Source organism: Trachurus japonicus, chromosome 21, assembly GCF_045865225.1.
Source record: "Trachurus japonicus isolate A0001 chromosome 21, Traja_1.0".
Taxonomy (NCBI): domain Eukaryota; kingdom Metazoa; phylum Chordata; class Actinopteri; order Carangiformes; family Carangidae; genus Trachurus; species Trachurus japonicus.
The window spans coordinates 13705536-13721087 of record NC_140927.1 but is presented as its reverse complement, the minus strand read 5'-3'; the positions used below and the strand labels follow the sequence as shown (position 1 = coordinate 13721087).

At 42.3% G+C, this 15552-nt stretch overlaps 1 protein-coding gene across 2 annotated transcripts in view; it reads left to right on the top strand.

Moving 5' to 3' along the window:
- The window catches only part of LOC146964873 (polyprenol dehydrogenase), a 44387-nt gene extending 33049 nt beyond the window's left edge, over positions 1-11338 (top strand). For both annotated transcript variants that reach the window (XM_085766123.1, XM_085766122.1), the window contains exons 4-7: positions 617-718; positions 1614-1821; positions 4203-4410; positions 7068-11338. In XM_085766123.1, the coding sequence (XP_085622249.1) occupies positions 617-718; positions 1614-1821; positions 4203-4410; positions 7068-7244 (695 nt within the window). In that variant the 3' untranslated portion in view covers positions 7245-11338. The remainder of the gene's footprint in view (positions 1-616; positions 719-1613; positions 1822-4202; positions 4411-7067) is intronic.
- Positions 11339-15552: the final 4214 nt, after the last annotated feature.

Genomic DNA, 15552 nt, shown 5'->3' with positions numbered 1-15552 from the left:
ACTACATTTTTAAAAAGTCACGGGGCCCCCAAGCAGGTGCTTAGTTCGCTTAGTATCGCTTAGTCTTGGGCCTGCTCTGCACAGACCCCATAAAATGTACCAATCCCAGAACATTTACTGGTCATTTGTCACTGCAGTGTCTTTAACCTTTGCAGTTTTTTAAATTACAGTGCAACACTCTTTCCAGTGAGCTAAGTACATGTTCTCACAAGAAATCGGCCAAACTTTCTAAGTATATCTTCACAGTGATTTCTCTTGAAGTGTATACACACACACATGCACACACACTTTCACTTAATAGTCACTTTCACGCTCTGATGATACAACCTCTTGGGCATAGCTTTTCTACCTGTGTCTTATCATACATTAGACCTGATATAATGGTGTGTTAAGCTTTGATGGAGTTCAGGAAGAAGTATTAGCTTTGATATAATGTACTGGAGCAACAGAAGTGTAACGCTGCCAGCTCTGTAGTGTAAGAAGCCACCAAGCCTGCTGTAAGAGGTGATTAATACACTCTTTGATGTCTTACCACTAAAATGGCTAGCAGAAATAATCCGTTTTCAATGGCTCTGATGTCTGTGTGTGTGTGTGTGTGTGTGTGTGTCCATTTCAGTGGAGTTCAATAAACTGGACTTAGCCTCTTTGCAATCCGTCCGTCAGTTCGCCCAAAGCTTCAAGGAGCGGGACCTGCCGCTGAACATCCTGGTCAATAATGGTGAGTGATGGAAATATCATGTTCCGGCCATTTGTGGGTGGTGTACCATATAAAGTATTCTATAAATTATCCAGTGAGAGAAGTGGAAATCCTCTACGCAGCAGTGTAATTTACATGCTGTCAACTGACTGAATTTAAACGGATTAAAAGCGGTGAGCTCTGTTCAGATTTAACATATTCCATATATTTCTAATTCTATACAAGAACTACTGTAAAAGATCAACAGCGTCCTCCACCACCCTGTCTCACTAATGAGAGCAGTGGTTCCTGACCTTTAACAGTCTCACATACACCACCTGTCAGGTTCCAAATAAAGTTGAAATTGTTAAAATACCTCATCAACACAAGACCTACTGTAGATATAGTGGGATTTCTGTTTTTGCTTCATTTTATCTTCTCTGCTCCCCTGCATCCTAGTTGTCATGCAGTGCACTCTCATCCTCAGCACGCGATGTTCAGGCTACAGATGTGATCTGTCGACATCTTGACGAGCCAGCCACTGATAGCTGTTGGCTAACACAGGATTTTTGCTGTCATTGCCATGCCATCACGACACACAACTCACAGGAAAACATTACAAAGACAAACTCTTCCTAAAGCCAGCTGAAAGAAAGCGATAGTAATTAATAAAATCCTTCAGCTATCCCCAGCATGAAAGCAGCACACAGGACAAAATAAGTCCAGTTGAAGGATATCATAAAGAACCACACACCATGGAATTAACTGATTTATTACTGTTTGCATTTGAACAGATGTTTGCTCATTTCATGTGTATTTGATGGGACGGGTACATAAAACCTGATTAAGTTACCATGCACCATGTTTGAAACACGATTCAAGGCCAGATTTTATTTTTGTGTACATGAATTTGTTCTTTTTGTGTTTGTATGTTAAGCGGGTGTCATGCTGGTTCCTGAGGGCCGGACTGAAGATGGGTTTGAGCAGCACTTCGGGGTGAACTACCTGGGCCACTTCCTGTTGACCTGGCTACTCCTGGACACACTAAAGGATTCTGGGAAATGTGGTCACTTGTCTCGTGTGGTTAATGTCTCCTCTTCAGCCCACCGTCTTGGCAAAATCCAACTAGATGATCTAAATAGCCGGTAGGTTCAACACACACAAACATTACATGTAGATATTGAGTGAATTGTTTTCTGCAAACAATAAATGATAAAGATAAATACAAAAATATAAACGATGTACTACAACGTAGAGTTTGCAGCTGTAGTGCAGGGACAGTAATTCTTCCATTTTCACTTTGGGGTAATGCTTGCTGGTCATTAGCCATTAGGCATTTGTGGCATCATTTAGCAGTCACAACCGTATCTAATGATGTATTACATATCTGTCCATTTACATAACAAGCTATGTCAAGGAAACACTTACTCAGCCCTGCTGTGTTGTTTCATTTGGAAGAACATTTGAAGAACAAACCTGTCACACTCACCTGCACGCTCTCTCTGTGCTGGCATCACCCACACAAGAGTCTCAGTTTCTGCTGGCAACTGTTGGCTCCAGTTGGCCCAGTATCATGCCAGCCAGCAGCGCTGCTGTCCAGAAGTATTAGCAGTGTAAACATCTTCATTGTGCTGTTTCACTGCCGTGGCAGCAGGTTATGGTGCAGTGTGCGTAGACTCTCAGAACAAGTTGTTAAATCTTAACTAGTCTTTAATATCCCAATTCAATACATCATTCTTTCAGTCCAAAATGCTGGCATGGGCGTACTAATGCCCTCTATGATTTTTAGAGGACAGAACAAACTGTGCTTGTTATATTTTACTGTTGCACGACCCCTTTAGCTAAAATCAAATGACTAATAAAATTGAACATCATTATCCTGAAGTGAATTGAGTAATCAGACAGTCTTGTTTTGCAGACGTGTGTCTCATTGTGACGAGCTTTTAAGTAATTCAAATGACACCCAAATGTTATTCAAATAATTCAATTAGATATGAGTTTTAAATCCACAAACTGGCACACTAGCAGCAAATTAAAATATAAATGCGGTGTGTTTCTCACTGTTTGTCAAATTTCCAAATCATGTATACATTCAGAAACTTTCCTGTAGATGGGTTATGCAGTTTATATCCACAGGACTGAATAGCTGCTCATTGCTGAAAGGCAGCACAAGCTGCAGCAGTTCTTTTTGTCCTTTCCTTCAGGTTTTAGAAACTTCAAATTAATGGATGAGGGCTCTGTTTTAACAGACCAAAGCTCATGGTCTAGAGTGCAGTTGCATTATCGGTCCTTTCAGTATCCACTTTTACTGTTTTAACAAACAGCTCTACGACGAGGCTACGGCGCAAAACACAACATTAGATGTTATATTACAGTAAGTGTAAATGATTTTGTGGTGGTGAAACAAATTTCATTTTAAAGCAGAAGTAAGCGATATTTTTGTGTTAATATAAGTCTTAAATAGTTATATCTTCCGACGGGAATCACTTACATGGAGTGTTTGGACCGAAACACGGGTCTCTCAGTCACTCTGCTCTGCTCTGAGCCGAGGAGAAAACTTTTCTTGTATCCTACAAGTTTTATCCAATGAGGAGAGAGAACGGCATGAAGGGCTGTGTGTGCCATGGTGTGTGCAGCCAAGGGATGCGCGTGAATGTGGTGACGTAGGGACGAGGACCAATAGATCCATGACGAGGGCGGGGGCTGCTAACTCCATCGGCCAACAAGAAGTTATGTTGCGTTCAAGGCAACCCGCAACTCGTGTTTATCCGACATGTGAAGTCGTACCAGTTCGATCTGGTACGAGTTCATGGGTCGGAAAAACACCAGTGGCCGTTATAGTGCACTTTCACAGGCAACAGGTCAGAAAAACACGAGTTACGGGTTGCCTGGCTGGAACGCTACAAAGTCGTAAATCGTGACTTGAAGCCGTAACTTACGGTTTCAAAAGCCTGCCTGGAACGCAGCATTAGCCAAAACGACCGGATCGCTTACTTATGCTTTAAGTAGTGAATGAGACTACAGTGAGGAGTGGGGAGATGTGTCAGGAAGGCTTCTCTGCACAGTGGGGAGATGTGTCAGGAAGGCTTCTCTGCACGGCCTCATTTATGTCCAAGAGATGTCCATGACTCCTGGCATGGTGATTCAACACACAATATGCCACAAAGAATGCTCCGGTGAGCTGTTTGTGTATTGAGTGCTCACATATTATAACGCTGATAATGCGCCCTTATGACAATGAGATACTGAATCATTGAGTATTTGTTGGTGTTTTGCTTTGTCTGGATTTAAGACAGGGCCCTGTGTGTCTTGTTACGTTTCCTGTTTAAGACTCAAACTCATCCTGCTGAACAATGACAAGTTCTTCATCCATGAGAATATTTGTTGATTGGAATGAACTGAAAAGGTGCGAGACAGCAGGTTATCGGACTGTCATTATTGTTGCATTGGAACATACTGTAGGCACATTTCATTGTTTTTTTCAATATGAAGGTCTGACCTTCTTTCATGTTTCCTCTCTCCTCAGCCAGTCTTACTCAGCCCATGTTGCTTATTGTCACAGTAAGCTGGCCCAGCTGTTATTCAGCTCCCACCTCCACCAAGAGCTGCAGCATGAAGCTTCCCCAGTGAGCATATGTGCTGTGGATCCTGGCATGGTGGATACGGCTCTGTACCGCCACCTCTGGACGCCCCTCCGTCTGGCACACAGCATCGTCGCTCACCTGCTTTTGAGGGTAAAAAAAACTGTTTTAACTTGCATCTGCTTTATTCACAGATCAGAATGGCTCAAATCAAGTTTGATTTACTCTTTATTATAAAAAACAGTCAATAAAGTAACTTTGAAGCCTATTTTCCTGGAAAGAAGCTGCTGCTGTTACTGTTCTGGTTTGCTCAAGGTACCACAGTGACCTGAAACATCAAACTCCACTGCAGATAATGCTCAGAATTTCATTAAACAAGATAAAACACACACACTCATTCTTGTGTACACAAATACACACACAGTATCCACTCTGCTGAATATGGAAGTGCTACTAAAATCACACAAGCTCTTCGCTGTGTGTTAACATAAAAAAAAAAAATCTTGCAAAAGCTGGAAGTGTTGGCTGCAGGGTGTTGTTAATGTCCCTGGGATTTAATGGAAGGAGACGTGTTAGCATGTTTGAGCCCAAAACTACAATTGTCACAGGCATTTGCCTCTGAGCACAACCTGTGGGATGATTTTGCCCCACATATGCAAACACATAAATCACACAAACTCATGCATGTAATCATCAACACACATACACACACACACACAAATGGATTCTCTCAGTGAAAGACAAAGATGGATAAAAGGAGAGAAACAAATGAGAACTTTATTGATCCTCAACCACAGAACAAACAATGTCAAGACAGTTAAAGTAATGTGCATAAACTGAAATGAACTACAATTTTCTTAACTGAACTAAAAAAGTCTTATGCCCCAGACAGCAATTTAAACTTGTTGCCCCCAGCTTAGCTAAGTATAGTGGCAGGAACCTATGAATCTAGTGCAACAGTGACACACACAAACACACAGAAGTGCACTCAAAATGAGTTTAACCAGTTACAGGTATTTAAAGTTTAATTTGTTACATTTGTAATGTTTTCAGTGAAATGTTATGTTGTGTACTTGTAAGGTTGTGCTGAAAAATAAGGTTTTGGAAAAAAGAAATATGATGTGTGTAAAAAATATTTAAAAAGATAAATGATGTTACCATTAAAAAAAAACACATTGATTTTAACAAGCACTTCCTGAGCTGCTGCACAAAGGCACTGGGAGAGGGAAGGTATAGGTGGAGGCATGACAAGGTTCTGAAGGCCACCACTTAAGCCATTGCGACAGGAGTCAAGTGGGCCAAGTGCGGACCACCACCTTAAGACCAGATGTTGCTCTCTGCTCTGAATCCACCCAACAAGCGGTTCTGCTGGAGCTAACAGTCCCTTGGGGAGACCGCCTGGAAGAGGCAGCTGAAAGGAAGCTCGCCAAGTATGAGGGACTGATCAGCGAGTGTTGACGGAGACTGAAGCCGGATGGAGAGCAAAGTGTCTCCCAGTAGAAGTCGGGTGCAGGGGCTTTGCAGCCCAATCTCTAATCAGAACCTTCAACCTGTCAGGCATCGATGGAGTGAAGAAGAGACGAGTCATCCGCAGTACCACCGAAGCGGCAGAGAAAGCCTCAAGATGGCTATGGCTCAAGAGACGAGATCCATGGGGGGAGAGTAGCTCGATTTGCCAACTGGACACAAGCTGGGGCCTGGTCAGCTGCAGCTGGGTCGTCTGGATGTGGGTGTATGATGTTGAAACAGCCAATGATTCCAGGAACATCACTGAAGATGTGTCCAGTAGCATCAGAAGATGTATTTGCACAACAATTCCTTATGATGATTTTTTTTTTTTACAGTGAGTGCCAGTGGAGTCTTTTCATTTTCATTTTATCTGACTGTTTTCACATGCAGCATTTTATATTAACAGACACTGACAGTTTCAGACAGACAATAAGGTAAATGTGAAGCTCTTAGTATTTTCATGCTCATTAAAAAGTCCATGCAGCACCTTTGGGAAGAATAACATGTTCAATATACGTAGGAGGTGGCCACTGTTATGAGTGAATATTATTAAAAAAAAAAGAAGAAGCAGTATCCTTGGTGAAAAAATCAGATACAATTGAGCACAAAGTAAGCTACAATGAGTTGCCTGTTGTCATAGAAACAATTTTTAAAGATATATGTTTTTGATTTTTTTTTTCTATGCAAGAGCTGTAACCCCTCCCTTTATGAACAGGGCTTTAAACTGCAAACAACAGAGTGAATATTAAAAACCACAAGCTGTGTTTGCTTGTATTGTCAAAAATGCAGCTCAGCAAGCAAAATAATTCATTCAGAACAATTAAAATTCATGTTGGGGAAACATAGTTGAGCGCTACAGCACACAGTGGCAAACGCATACATACACGCGCTATTTCACACACAAGCATGCCAGTGTACCGTTGATGCTCGCAGGATGTGATCTCCTCTCTGCTCTGAAACCTGCTTCTGGTCTCACAGCTGACACTGAGATCATTGTTAAAAAGCATCAACACCAACACTCACGCACACGCACGCTTATGCATGCAGACACACACACACACACACACACGGACACATACCCTGAGCCTTCTTCTCACTGACGCTAATGTACAATGACATCAGTCCTCCTCTGGCATTCATACACACACACACCCACGCACACAAACACACACATGTTCTTTGTTTTCACAATGATAACTTGTTGTTGAACTTGTCGTCCTGCAGTCACTCCACTTTCTTTTGATGTTTTTGGGATGCAGGTTTTTTTTATTTAATTTGCATGTATGTGTGTGTGTCCACAGACTCCTGCTGAGGGGGCTGCCACTGTGCTGTATGCGGCTCTATCACCGGCCCTGGAGGGGGAGTGTGGAGGAGGCTACTGGGCCAATGGGTGCAGGGAGATGACAACACCACCGACCTTTGACCCCCAGCTGCAGCTGAGCCTATGGGAGACCAGCCTCCAGTTATTGGGCCTGTAGTTGCATCGGACTAAAGGACGACCACCAGGACTCAACCCAGAAGGAACCATCAGCTACAGACCCTCAGTGTGGACCAGCCATCCTCCTCTTCCTCCTCCTCCTTTTTTTCTCCTCAGTATTTCTTTCCTCTGTCCATTACCTCACCTCGAGGTGTTTGTAGCACTTTATGTTGAGAGAGCCACAATCCACCGCTGGGCTGTGATTGGTTATTTGGCAAGCAAAGACCTCCTTTTTGTTCCAGACCCTCCAAAAAAGGGCTACAGGTCATGGAAGACATTTTTTTTTTCACTGTGAGCAAGCAAACGTACGCACACCTCCAAAACACACTCTAGGGTTACATCCATGTGTGATTCTGCTATCATATACACCGGCCAGTGACATCAGTTCTTCGCTCCCTGACTGTCGCTCCCCTCAGAGCCAGAGAAATCCTTTCACAATGTTGTATTCAGCAACCTGCTATGGCACCTGCTCCACTCTGCCTTAATGTCACTAGTCTGGCTTTCAATACGCATCATCCACAATAAATTAAATGCTCTTTTAGAGGCTTTTCCATACAAATACAAAATCTGAGGTGTGGAAATAGGCTGAATCTTGGCACAGCATACCGGCTGTAAAATCACATCGGTCCAACCCTACCTGTCACACACACACAGATACACACACATTCGTGCACCATGACAATGATCAGAGTGTCCAAACCTGTACCCGCCTTGCTGTGGCGGGGGAATGTGATGTCATGACTTTGCTTTGACACCTCACAGTAATTTCCCAGATCATCTTGTCCTCCCCACTGGTTTTACTGGGCGCTCCTTGTTCTCTCAGCTCATTTTTGTGCTTTTACATGTTACTGCTCTACTGAATCCAGATGTTAACTGCTGGTTGTAGTTGTATGACGAGCTGTGTTTGAAAAAAAAAATGAAAAAAAAAGTGCATCCTGCCGATGATGCTGGGAAAACGCTTTCAAATCCCCTGACCTGCCTCTTCCTCCACCGCTCTAAAATCCAGCAAGGAAACTTCTTTAGACTGAAGGAGGGATCTGGGAAGACACTGAAAAAAAAGACGGGATATCATGGAAAAGTATGGTCAAAAGTGGGACGATGCCCCTCTATAGACTCGAGCTTGATGATGAGACATTATTTTGTTTCTGTTGTGGTGGAATTTTCTTGCTGTTGTCGTTTTCTGAAGCAGGGATTTCCAGACGTTTCCGTTTGCTTTTGTCTGCTCAGAAACAAAAAGGGAGGGATTGTGAAGCAACCTCTTCTTCAAACTGTCCCGGTTTTCCTTTGTGATCTGTGTTAATCGGTTTTACTGTGCCTGTGATACGTGTGTGTGTGTGCGTGCTTTATTATGCACAGGAGTTTAGAAATAACTCTTGCTATAGACCCAATTCATGTTAATGGATAGCACAACAATGGCCCATCTAGGAGGAGCAGTGGTGGAAAGGAAAGAGAGGGAAAGCACTTTTTTTTTCTCCAGCGTTTAAGCTGTGATTGGTTCCTCATTGCTGCTGCTGGTGCTGCTTCCTCATTTGGCGACGCGCCCAGTGCATTGTGGGATTGAGATTTCCCAGTGGTGAGAATCAAACTCCATCTGCTAAGCTGCCACACACTCACTCTCAAACATTGGAAGCAGTACATCCAGGCACAGGCTTATCTAAACAAGCATACAGCAAACAAACACGGCTGTCTCTCGTGCAGGAAAACACTCTCATACACACACACACATACACACATACACACACACACATAGACAGACACTCACTCATACACAAACAGCCATAACGCCATCGCCACTGTGATTAACCATTTTAGCTGTGAAGATTAAAAGTTTTATCTCAAATTTACAAGTTTTGGCTAAAAGAGGTCCTTCCCTACATGCCATCCCACTGCTGTATGTGTATATTGTTGCTCTGAATACTGCCACTGAGCATCCAGCATTCGTTATTATCTGCCGTATGTGAAGCAATAGTATCACTGTGGTACTGTAGCTAATTCAGCCAGTAGCACAGAGCCAGACATTCGGACTAGGAAAAGAGACTAAGACTACGAAAGTGTATGAATGGAAAAGAAACCACCTTCAGGTTACCCATATATCAGGAATTCAAAATTTCTTTGTCTACATGTAGACATGGGTTTGTCACTGAAGACTCTATTAATGCACATTGTTTTGAATGGTTACTTTTATTCTGTTTTTTTATATGTCCCGGTTCAGGAGCTGGATCCTGTGAAGGATGCCGTTCACTAATGTCCGTTCCTCAGAAAACCTAAAGCTCCGGCTGATTCTGCTCCTCCTGCCTCGGTGGGACAAAGGTGTGTTTGGGTCGACTGGCTGACATCAAGGCAGTGTAGGAAAGTGTAGGAAAACATATCACAGCTTGAGTTGGTATTTGGTTGACTTATATTTGAAGTGAAAAACTTCCACCAGCAGGTTTACTGTACATGAGAGGAGCAGATTCAACTAAACCAATCAGTGTTCAGTGTGTGGAGGACTTTAATTTAGTCGAACAAATGCAGTTTAGCCTTCAATAAACAGAAACAGCAAAATATCACAATCCAGAGGGTCCGTGTATTTGAAAAAGAAATCCAGTCGAATGACGTGATGTGTTTAAAAATTCAAATTTAAAGTAAACATCTTCGGTTTGAGGTTGTTTCTAGCTTAGCGGTTGTGTGGAAATTGACTCTAAATGCCAGCAATACTTCTCAGTTTTTAAGTGTTTTTTCTTCTACTCAGTATTGGAAACAAACAGTTTATTGCCTCAGTGCTTCCTTGTTTGACTGTGTGGTTCCTCAAGGCTACTGTACTGACGAAATAACAGAATAGCAAACAGCTGAAACCAGTCCCGGTGAAACAAACGTGCTCCTTTCACACAAATGAAAACACCAGCTTACCACTCAGCAGCGCTCACTTAAAAAGTACAAGGCTACAGTATGAGCTTCACCCTGTCGAAGAAGCTCGTGTGTTTTCTCACAGTTCAGCGACTACGGTCGATGTATGAAAACCTGAGAGGGAGAAGACGTCTGAGCACAAGATTTTCCAAAGACGAGTTGAGGCGGAGTGTGAAGGTCTCTCTTGGTATTCTTGTTGTGTCAGTGTGCAGAGGGTTGCTGCTAAATTATCAATGATTACCTTGTTATAAATTTAGCATACTCTACGCAGACAGGAAAACATGGTGAACTTTCTGAACTTGGATCGCAAGTATAGAAAAAGAGCAAAAACAGCTCGAGTTAACTGTCTGTGATATTGCCTGTGTGTGATTTACTCGTACATGATCATTTCAAAGCGTCGTCACCGCTGGCTGTGGACCAGTGGAGCTGTATGTAGACTGAAAATGTTCTAATAGCCATTCTCCTGACTGACCTGGGATTACATTTATATTAAATGTTCTGGTCCCAAGTTTGCAAATCCTAAATGTGTATATGTATAGGAAGAGATAATATAAAGCTATATACAGGGGGTAACCAGATGGACTGAATCCTTACTCTGGTGGCAGGACCAGCTAAGAGGAAAACACATGCAGACATTTTCCCGACCTCTCACCTTTAGGCTAATGCATATACCTGAATACCATTCTCTCCTCTGGTTTGAGTGCGACCTTTCGCTCCAGTCCCTGTGGGCTGCGAATAGAGGATGTTCCCACCTCCAGGGTAAACATTCAGTCCGCCTGGGCGCCCGAGGATTCATGAAATGTGCAAAATGTTTTATTTTTATCATTATTTTTGTTGTTGTACAGATAACACATTTTATTGCTTTTGCTGTGCCTATGAAGAAAATCTCCCTCATATATGTGTAACTGTGAATTTTTCATGTAGAAATGAGCTTGTAGAAACCGTGATACCGTCTTGTCCTGTGCATTGCTGTAAGTTTTTTCTTCTCCTTGGAGTGATGGGAATGGAGATGAGGAGTGAGGGTGTGTGTGTGGCTGTGTGTCAGTGTGCGTGTATGTATTTGTGTGTGTGCGCGTGTGTACGTGCGTGTGTGTGTGTCTAGATTAGGGAGTTCACGTCCATGTTTTTTGTCGATGGTTGTGACATTCCAGCAGCAGCCACCACCTTTTCTATTATCCAAAGCCTCTCAATAAACATATCATTGTGCCACTCGTGTTCTCTGTCCTTTGCCCTGTGTGTGAGTGAGAAACTGTCAGTCTGATGACGCTCGTCATGAGACGGCGAGCCTCGAGCACATTCTGAACTTTTGAGATATTTACAGATCCATCAGTGAAACTGGCACACACATACACAGAAAAGCACATGAACTATATCTATAGACCACTAGGATTAACTTGATCACATTTTTCCTCATTAAATATTCATTCTTGTCCTCTTAATGTTGTAGTATCCCACCCCTGACACCTTAAAATGGTCTTCAATTACTAAATTACGATTACATTACACTCATTTGGCAGACGCCTGTGAGCAAGTGTTTTTTTTTCCTGTCATCCATCAGGAGTAGATGCTCTGGAAGGAAACTTTGTGCCAAGCTACGGCTGACCCAATTTATTAGAGAAGTTAAGTTTTCTATCTGAATTGATCATGTTCTAAACCTCACCCGCCTAGATTACTGTTGCTCTGGTTGCCAAGCTTCCTATTCTAGCATTTCTCAGTCAGTTTACATCGTAGGCGTCCCCGGTTTAGGACACCTGACCAGGTTCTCAAAACGGCCCCTGTAGTTGTTCGGCTGTAGATGTTATTCAGTCATGTCTAATGATACAACGATCATCAATCTTCACACTGATTTGATGTGACTAAACTGAAACTTGCTCATTTACTTGCTTTACACTACACAGAACACAGATGGTCGTCTTCAGGTGGTTGGAGCTAGAGCGAGAAGCACTGAGAACAAGACAGCAACTTTCTCTCCACAGACAGGAACACGTTAGGAAGACATGCAAAGTTGTCATGACTGTGTGGTTTAGATAGTATCCTGGCTTTCACCCCTCATGCTTAGGCATTCATAACAACTCCATCAGATGTAACTCTGATAAGGGAATAAACAGACAGAGTTGCATGAGAGGATATTTAATGTATGTGATTTGAAGTGTATAATAGCTCTGGTCATATTATAATATTTCCATAATCAACACACGGTCAATTTGTCAGGGTAAAATATAAATTATGAAAGTTAAATACCACATGATTCTGTATAACTGGCATCCTCAGTAGAAATGAAATTCAACTACTGTTAGAGGCAGTTGCTAATGTTATTTTTTCATACTACATGTGGTTGAACTGAAGTTGAGAAACTGGAGTAATTTATCAAAGTCTTTTGACCTGCCAGCTGATGAGCACATCCCACTTGGATGTGTGTGATTACAGATAGGATGATCTTAGGAGACATCTAGAGCTGATCGTCCTCACTGGAGACAGATAAAGACAAACAGGAGAGAATATGGGAATAATAACCCCAACGGCCTGGAGAACAGATTAAATGTTGATTGGTAAACTAACTTTGATAATAGTATGAGATAAATGAAGAGGCTATGGTTTTTTTTTGTTTTTTTTTAATGAAAGCGTTCACAAAACTCTGGTGTTTTCTTTTCCCCAAAACGCTATTTTTTCTAAATATATAAAACCTCAGCAAAGATGTAGACAGAAAAATATTGATAACATATATTCTGAAAAGAAAGATGTCTATTTTCCTCTTTCAATAAGAAAGTTGGAAGTGCATGCTGTCCCTTCTCTCCTCTGTGACAAAGACAAAGGATACATTACTGTAATAAGAGGAAATGACGGATGATGACTTCAGTAATGTGCTAAACAGAAGGGGCAAGTGATGAACACTGAAACTCTGATAAGATCACAATAAATGGACACTTCTCTTCACAGTGCATGGTCACCACCTCTTCTCCTATCTTCTGTTTTCTTTGTAGTCAAACAACAAATGAGTGGAGACAAAGCTCACAAACCATAAGGACATTTGATTCTGATTATTAGAAATTATCTGAATAAAAGATCTCTCTTCAGTGTCTCTTGAAGACACATGACAGCTACAGCTGAAAACAGTTAATAACTTTAATGGAATAAACAGAAGAACCACTGATCAATATTTCTGATAGTAGCATCAAATAACTGTGTTTATCTTTTTGTAATGAAAGTGCATTGCCTCTCCTCTCCTCTCCTTCTTTTCAAGACAAGCAGCTGATAAGCGAGAAGCCAGTTAATACTTTGACGTGTTTGCAATACTTGAGACTTTGAAGCAGAGGAGAGCACACACTGGCGTTGATGAGGTGCTCACAAACGAAAAGTAGACAGAGGAAAAAGGATGTGGCACACCCGTTGCCTTAGTTGGCCTGACGAAGACCATCATGGTTGAAACGTTAGTCTTTTAACACAACTTTATTATGGTAATACATTTTCTAAGGCTACGAGTGTGCCACATCCTTTTTCCTCTGCAATATTTGAGACAACATTTCAGAGGCATTACAAACCTTGCTATACACCATGATGACAGTTTATTTAACTAAAAGCTGGCACTGACAGTAGCAGTGACTTTACTTTATTACACATTCACGTCAACATTGACCATACTGCATTATTATATCAAATGAGCTCAGGGCCATTGTATAGGGGAGAAAGGTGATGATAATTCTAGGGGCCCAGCAACCAGTAGGGCCCACAAAAAACCCCAGTAGTCTAATCTTTGTATGACTGAATTATTCTGCATAAGACCCTAACTAATACTAATAGTAATGCTACATTAGCATAAAAACAAAGTAGGCTAAATAAAAAATGATAATACGCACATAGTCAAAGAAGAAAAGTGGAAGAGTCAGGGGGCAGGGGCCCATTTTAGTATTCTTTCAGGGGGCCCAGAATTCCTAGCAACGGCCCTGATTGAGCTACAACACCATCAGCACAGTATGATGAAGGACTGCTCACTATTCTGTTTATTATTGGTCCAGAGCACAGTTTATCTTTATTTAAAAGTAAGCACATCTCAGGTCAAAGGTTTCCATCCTCCACGCCCTGATCAGTGTTTATCACTCCTGTCCAGTTAGCTAGCAGAGCACTGCAGGCTTCTCATCACTTGGCTTCTCACTCTAGTTGTTTCTGTCTTCTCCCTCTTCTTCTTCTGTCAGTCTCTTCTTCCTGCTGCTCCTGGCTGTCACTGATGGAGATGTAGTGTTAAAGCTCCGACTCGACGTCCCCCCGTTGTGATTCTCATCCCTCACCCAGGCGGCAATCTGCTTAAGCTTGATCTGAACTGATGAGGAGTCAGCAGTGTTAAATAAAGCTAAATGCGTTTCTAGCGCCAGAAAACACAATCAACCTTATTTGTTGTGGAGACGCGTGTGAAATCCCTGAGGCTCCTCTGTAATTTCTAACACCTAAGAAATATGATAGTTTTGAGGGCGCAAAGACAGACACGTTAACAATCGATAGAATCATAAACGAGGGTGTTTCTTTGGTGGCGAAGGAGTGTTGCCGTTACTTCTCTCATCCTCAGTGTCCTTACTTTTCTTTTTCTGTGTCTTTGCACACTTTGTAGAGTCTGGTAGATCTACAGAGGACAGACATGAGAACCTGTCCGTCTGCTAGCTCACTCCCCAGCAGTTTGTCACCTCTGTGCTTTCTAAACGGTGCTCAAGGGAGATAACACTGGTGACAGTCCTGCCATTACACTGCATGTGTTGGACACACTAGCCGATGGCCTTCAGTCCTCCTAGCTCTGTGATACAGGCCCAGGATGGGCTGCCCCAAAGATTCCATGTCTGTGTGGTGAGGCAGATCAACTGAACAGGAAGAACAAAAAAGGAAACACTAGTGTGGATAAATAAAAAGTAGTTTAAGACCAGAGCACTGATGGAGATGTGTGGAAAGAAGAGGACATCTATAACTGGATGAATGACAGACCTCCCATGGTGTAGCACTTAGTCATTCTGGCTGAGTCTCAGGCTGAACTTGCTCCTCTGGCTCAGGGAGATGTTGTCCATGATGGAGAGGATTTCTGACAACATCCTTTTCCCCTGCGACTATACGCAGAGGGTCCAGCTCCACCCCCAGGACTTATTCAGCTTTCTGAGTCAGTTTTATTGAGTCTGTGGTGTTGGCCACCCTCAGGCTACTCCCCCAGCAGACCACAGCGTAATACGTCGAAATAGCTGCATTTATGACTTAAATAAAGCACAAAACTCCACATTTTATGCAGCTCAGAACTAAAGCTTGTGTCAAATTCAGAAAAATAAATCAAGCTATAACATTTATTTCAGTTTGTTCTCTGAGATAATATGGCAGTGATCAGGAAATGGTCAGATGTTTCATGGGCCACCACCAATTTAATTATCTTATACTGTAATTGTTCAAAAAAGGTT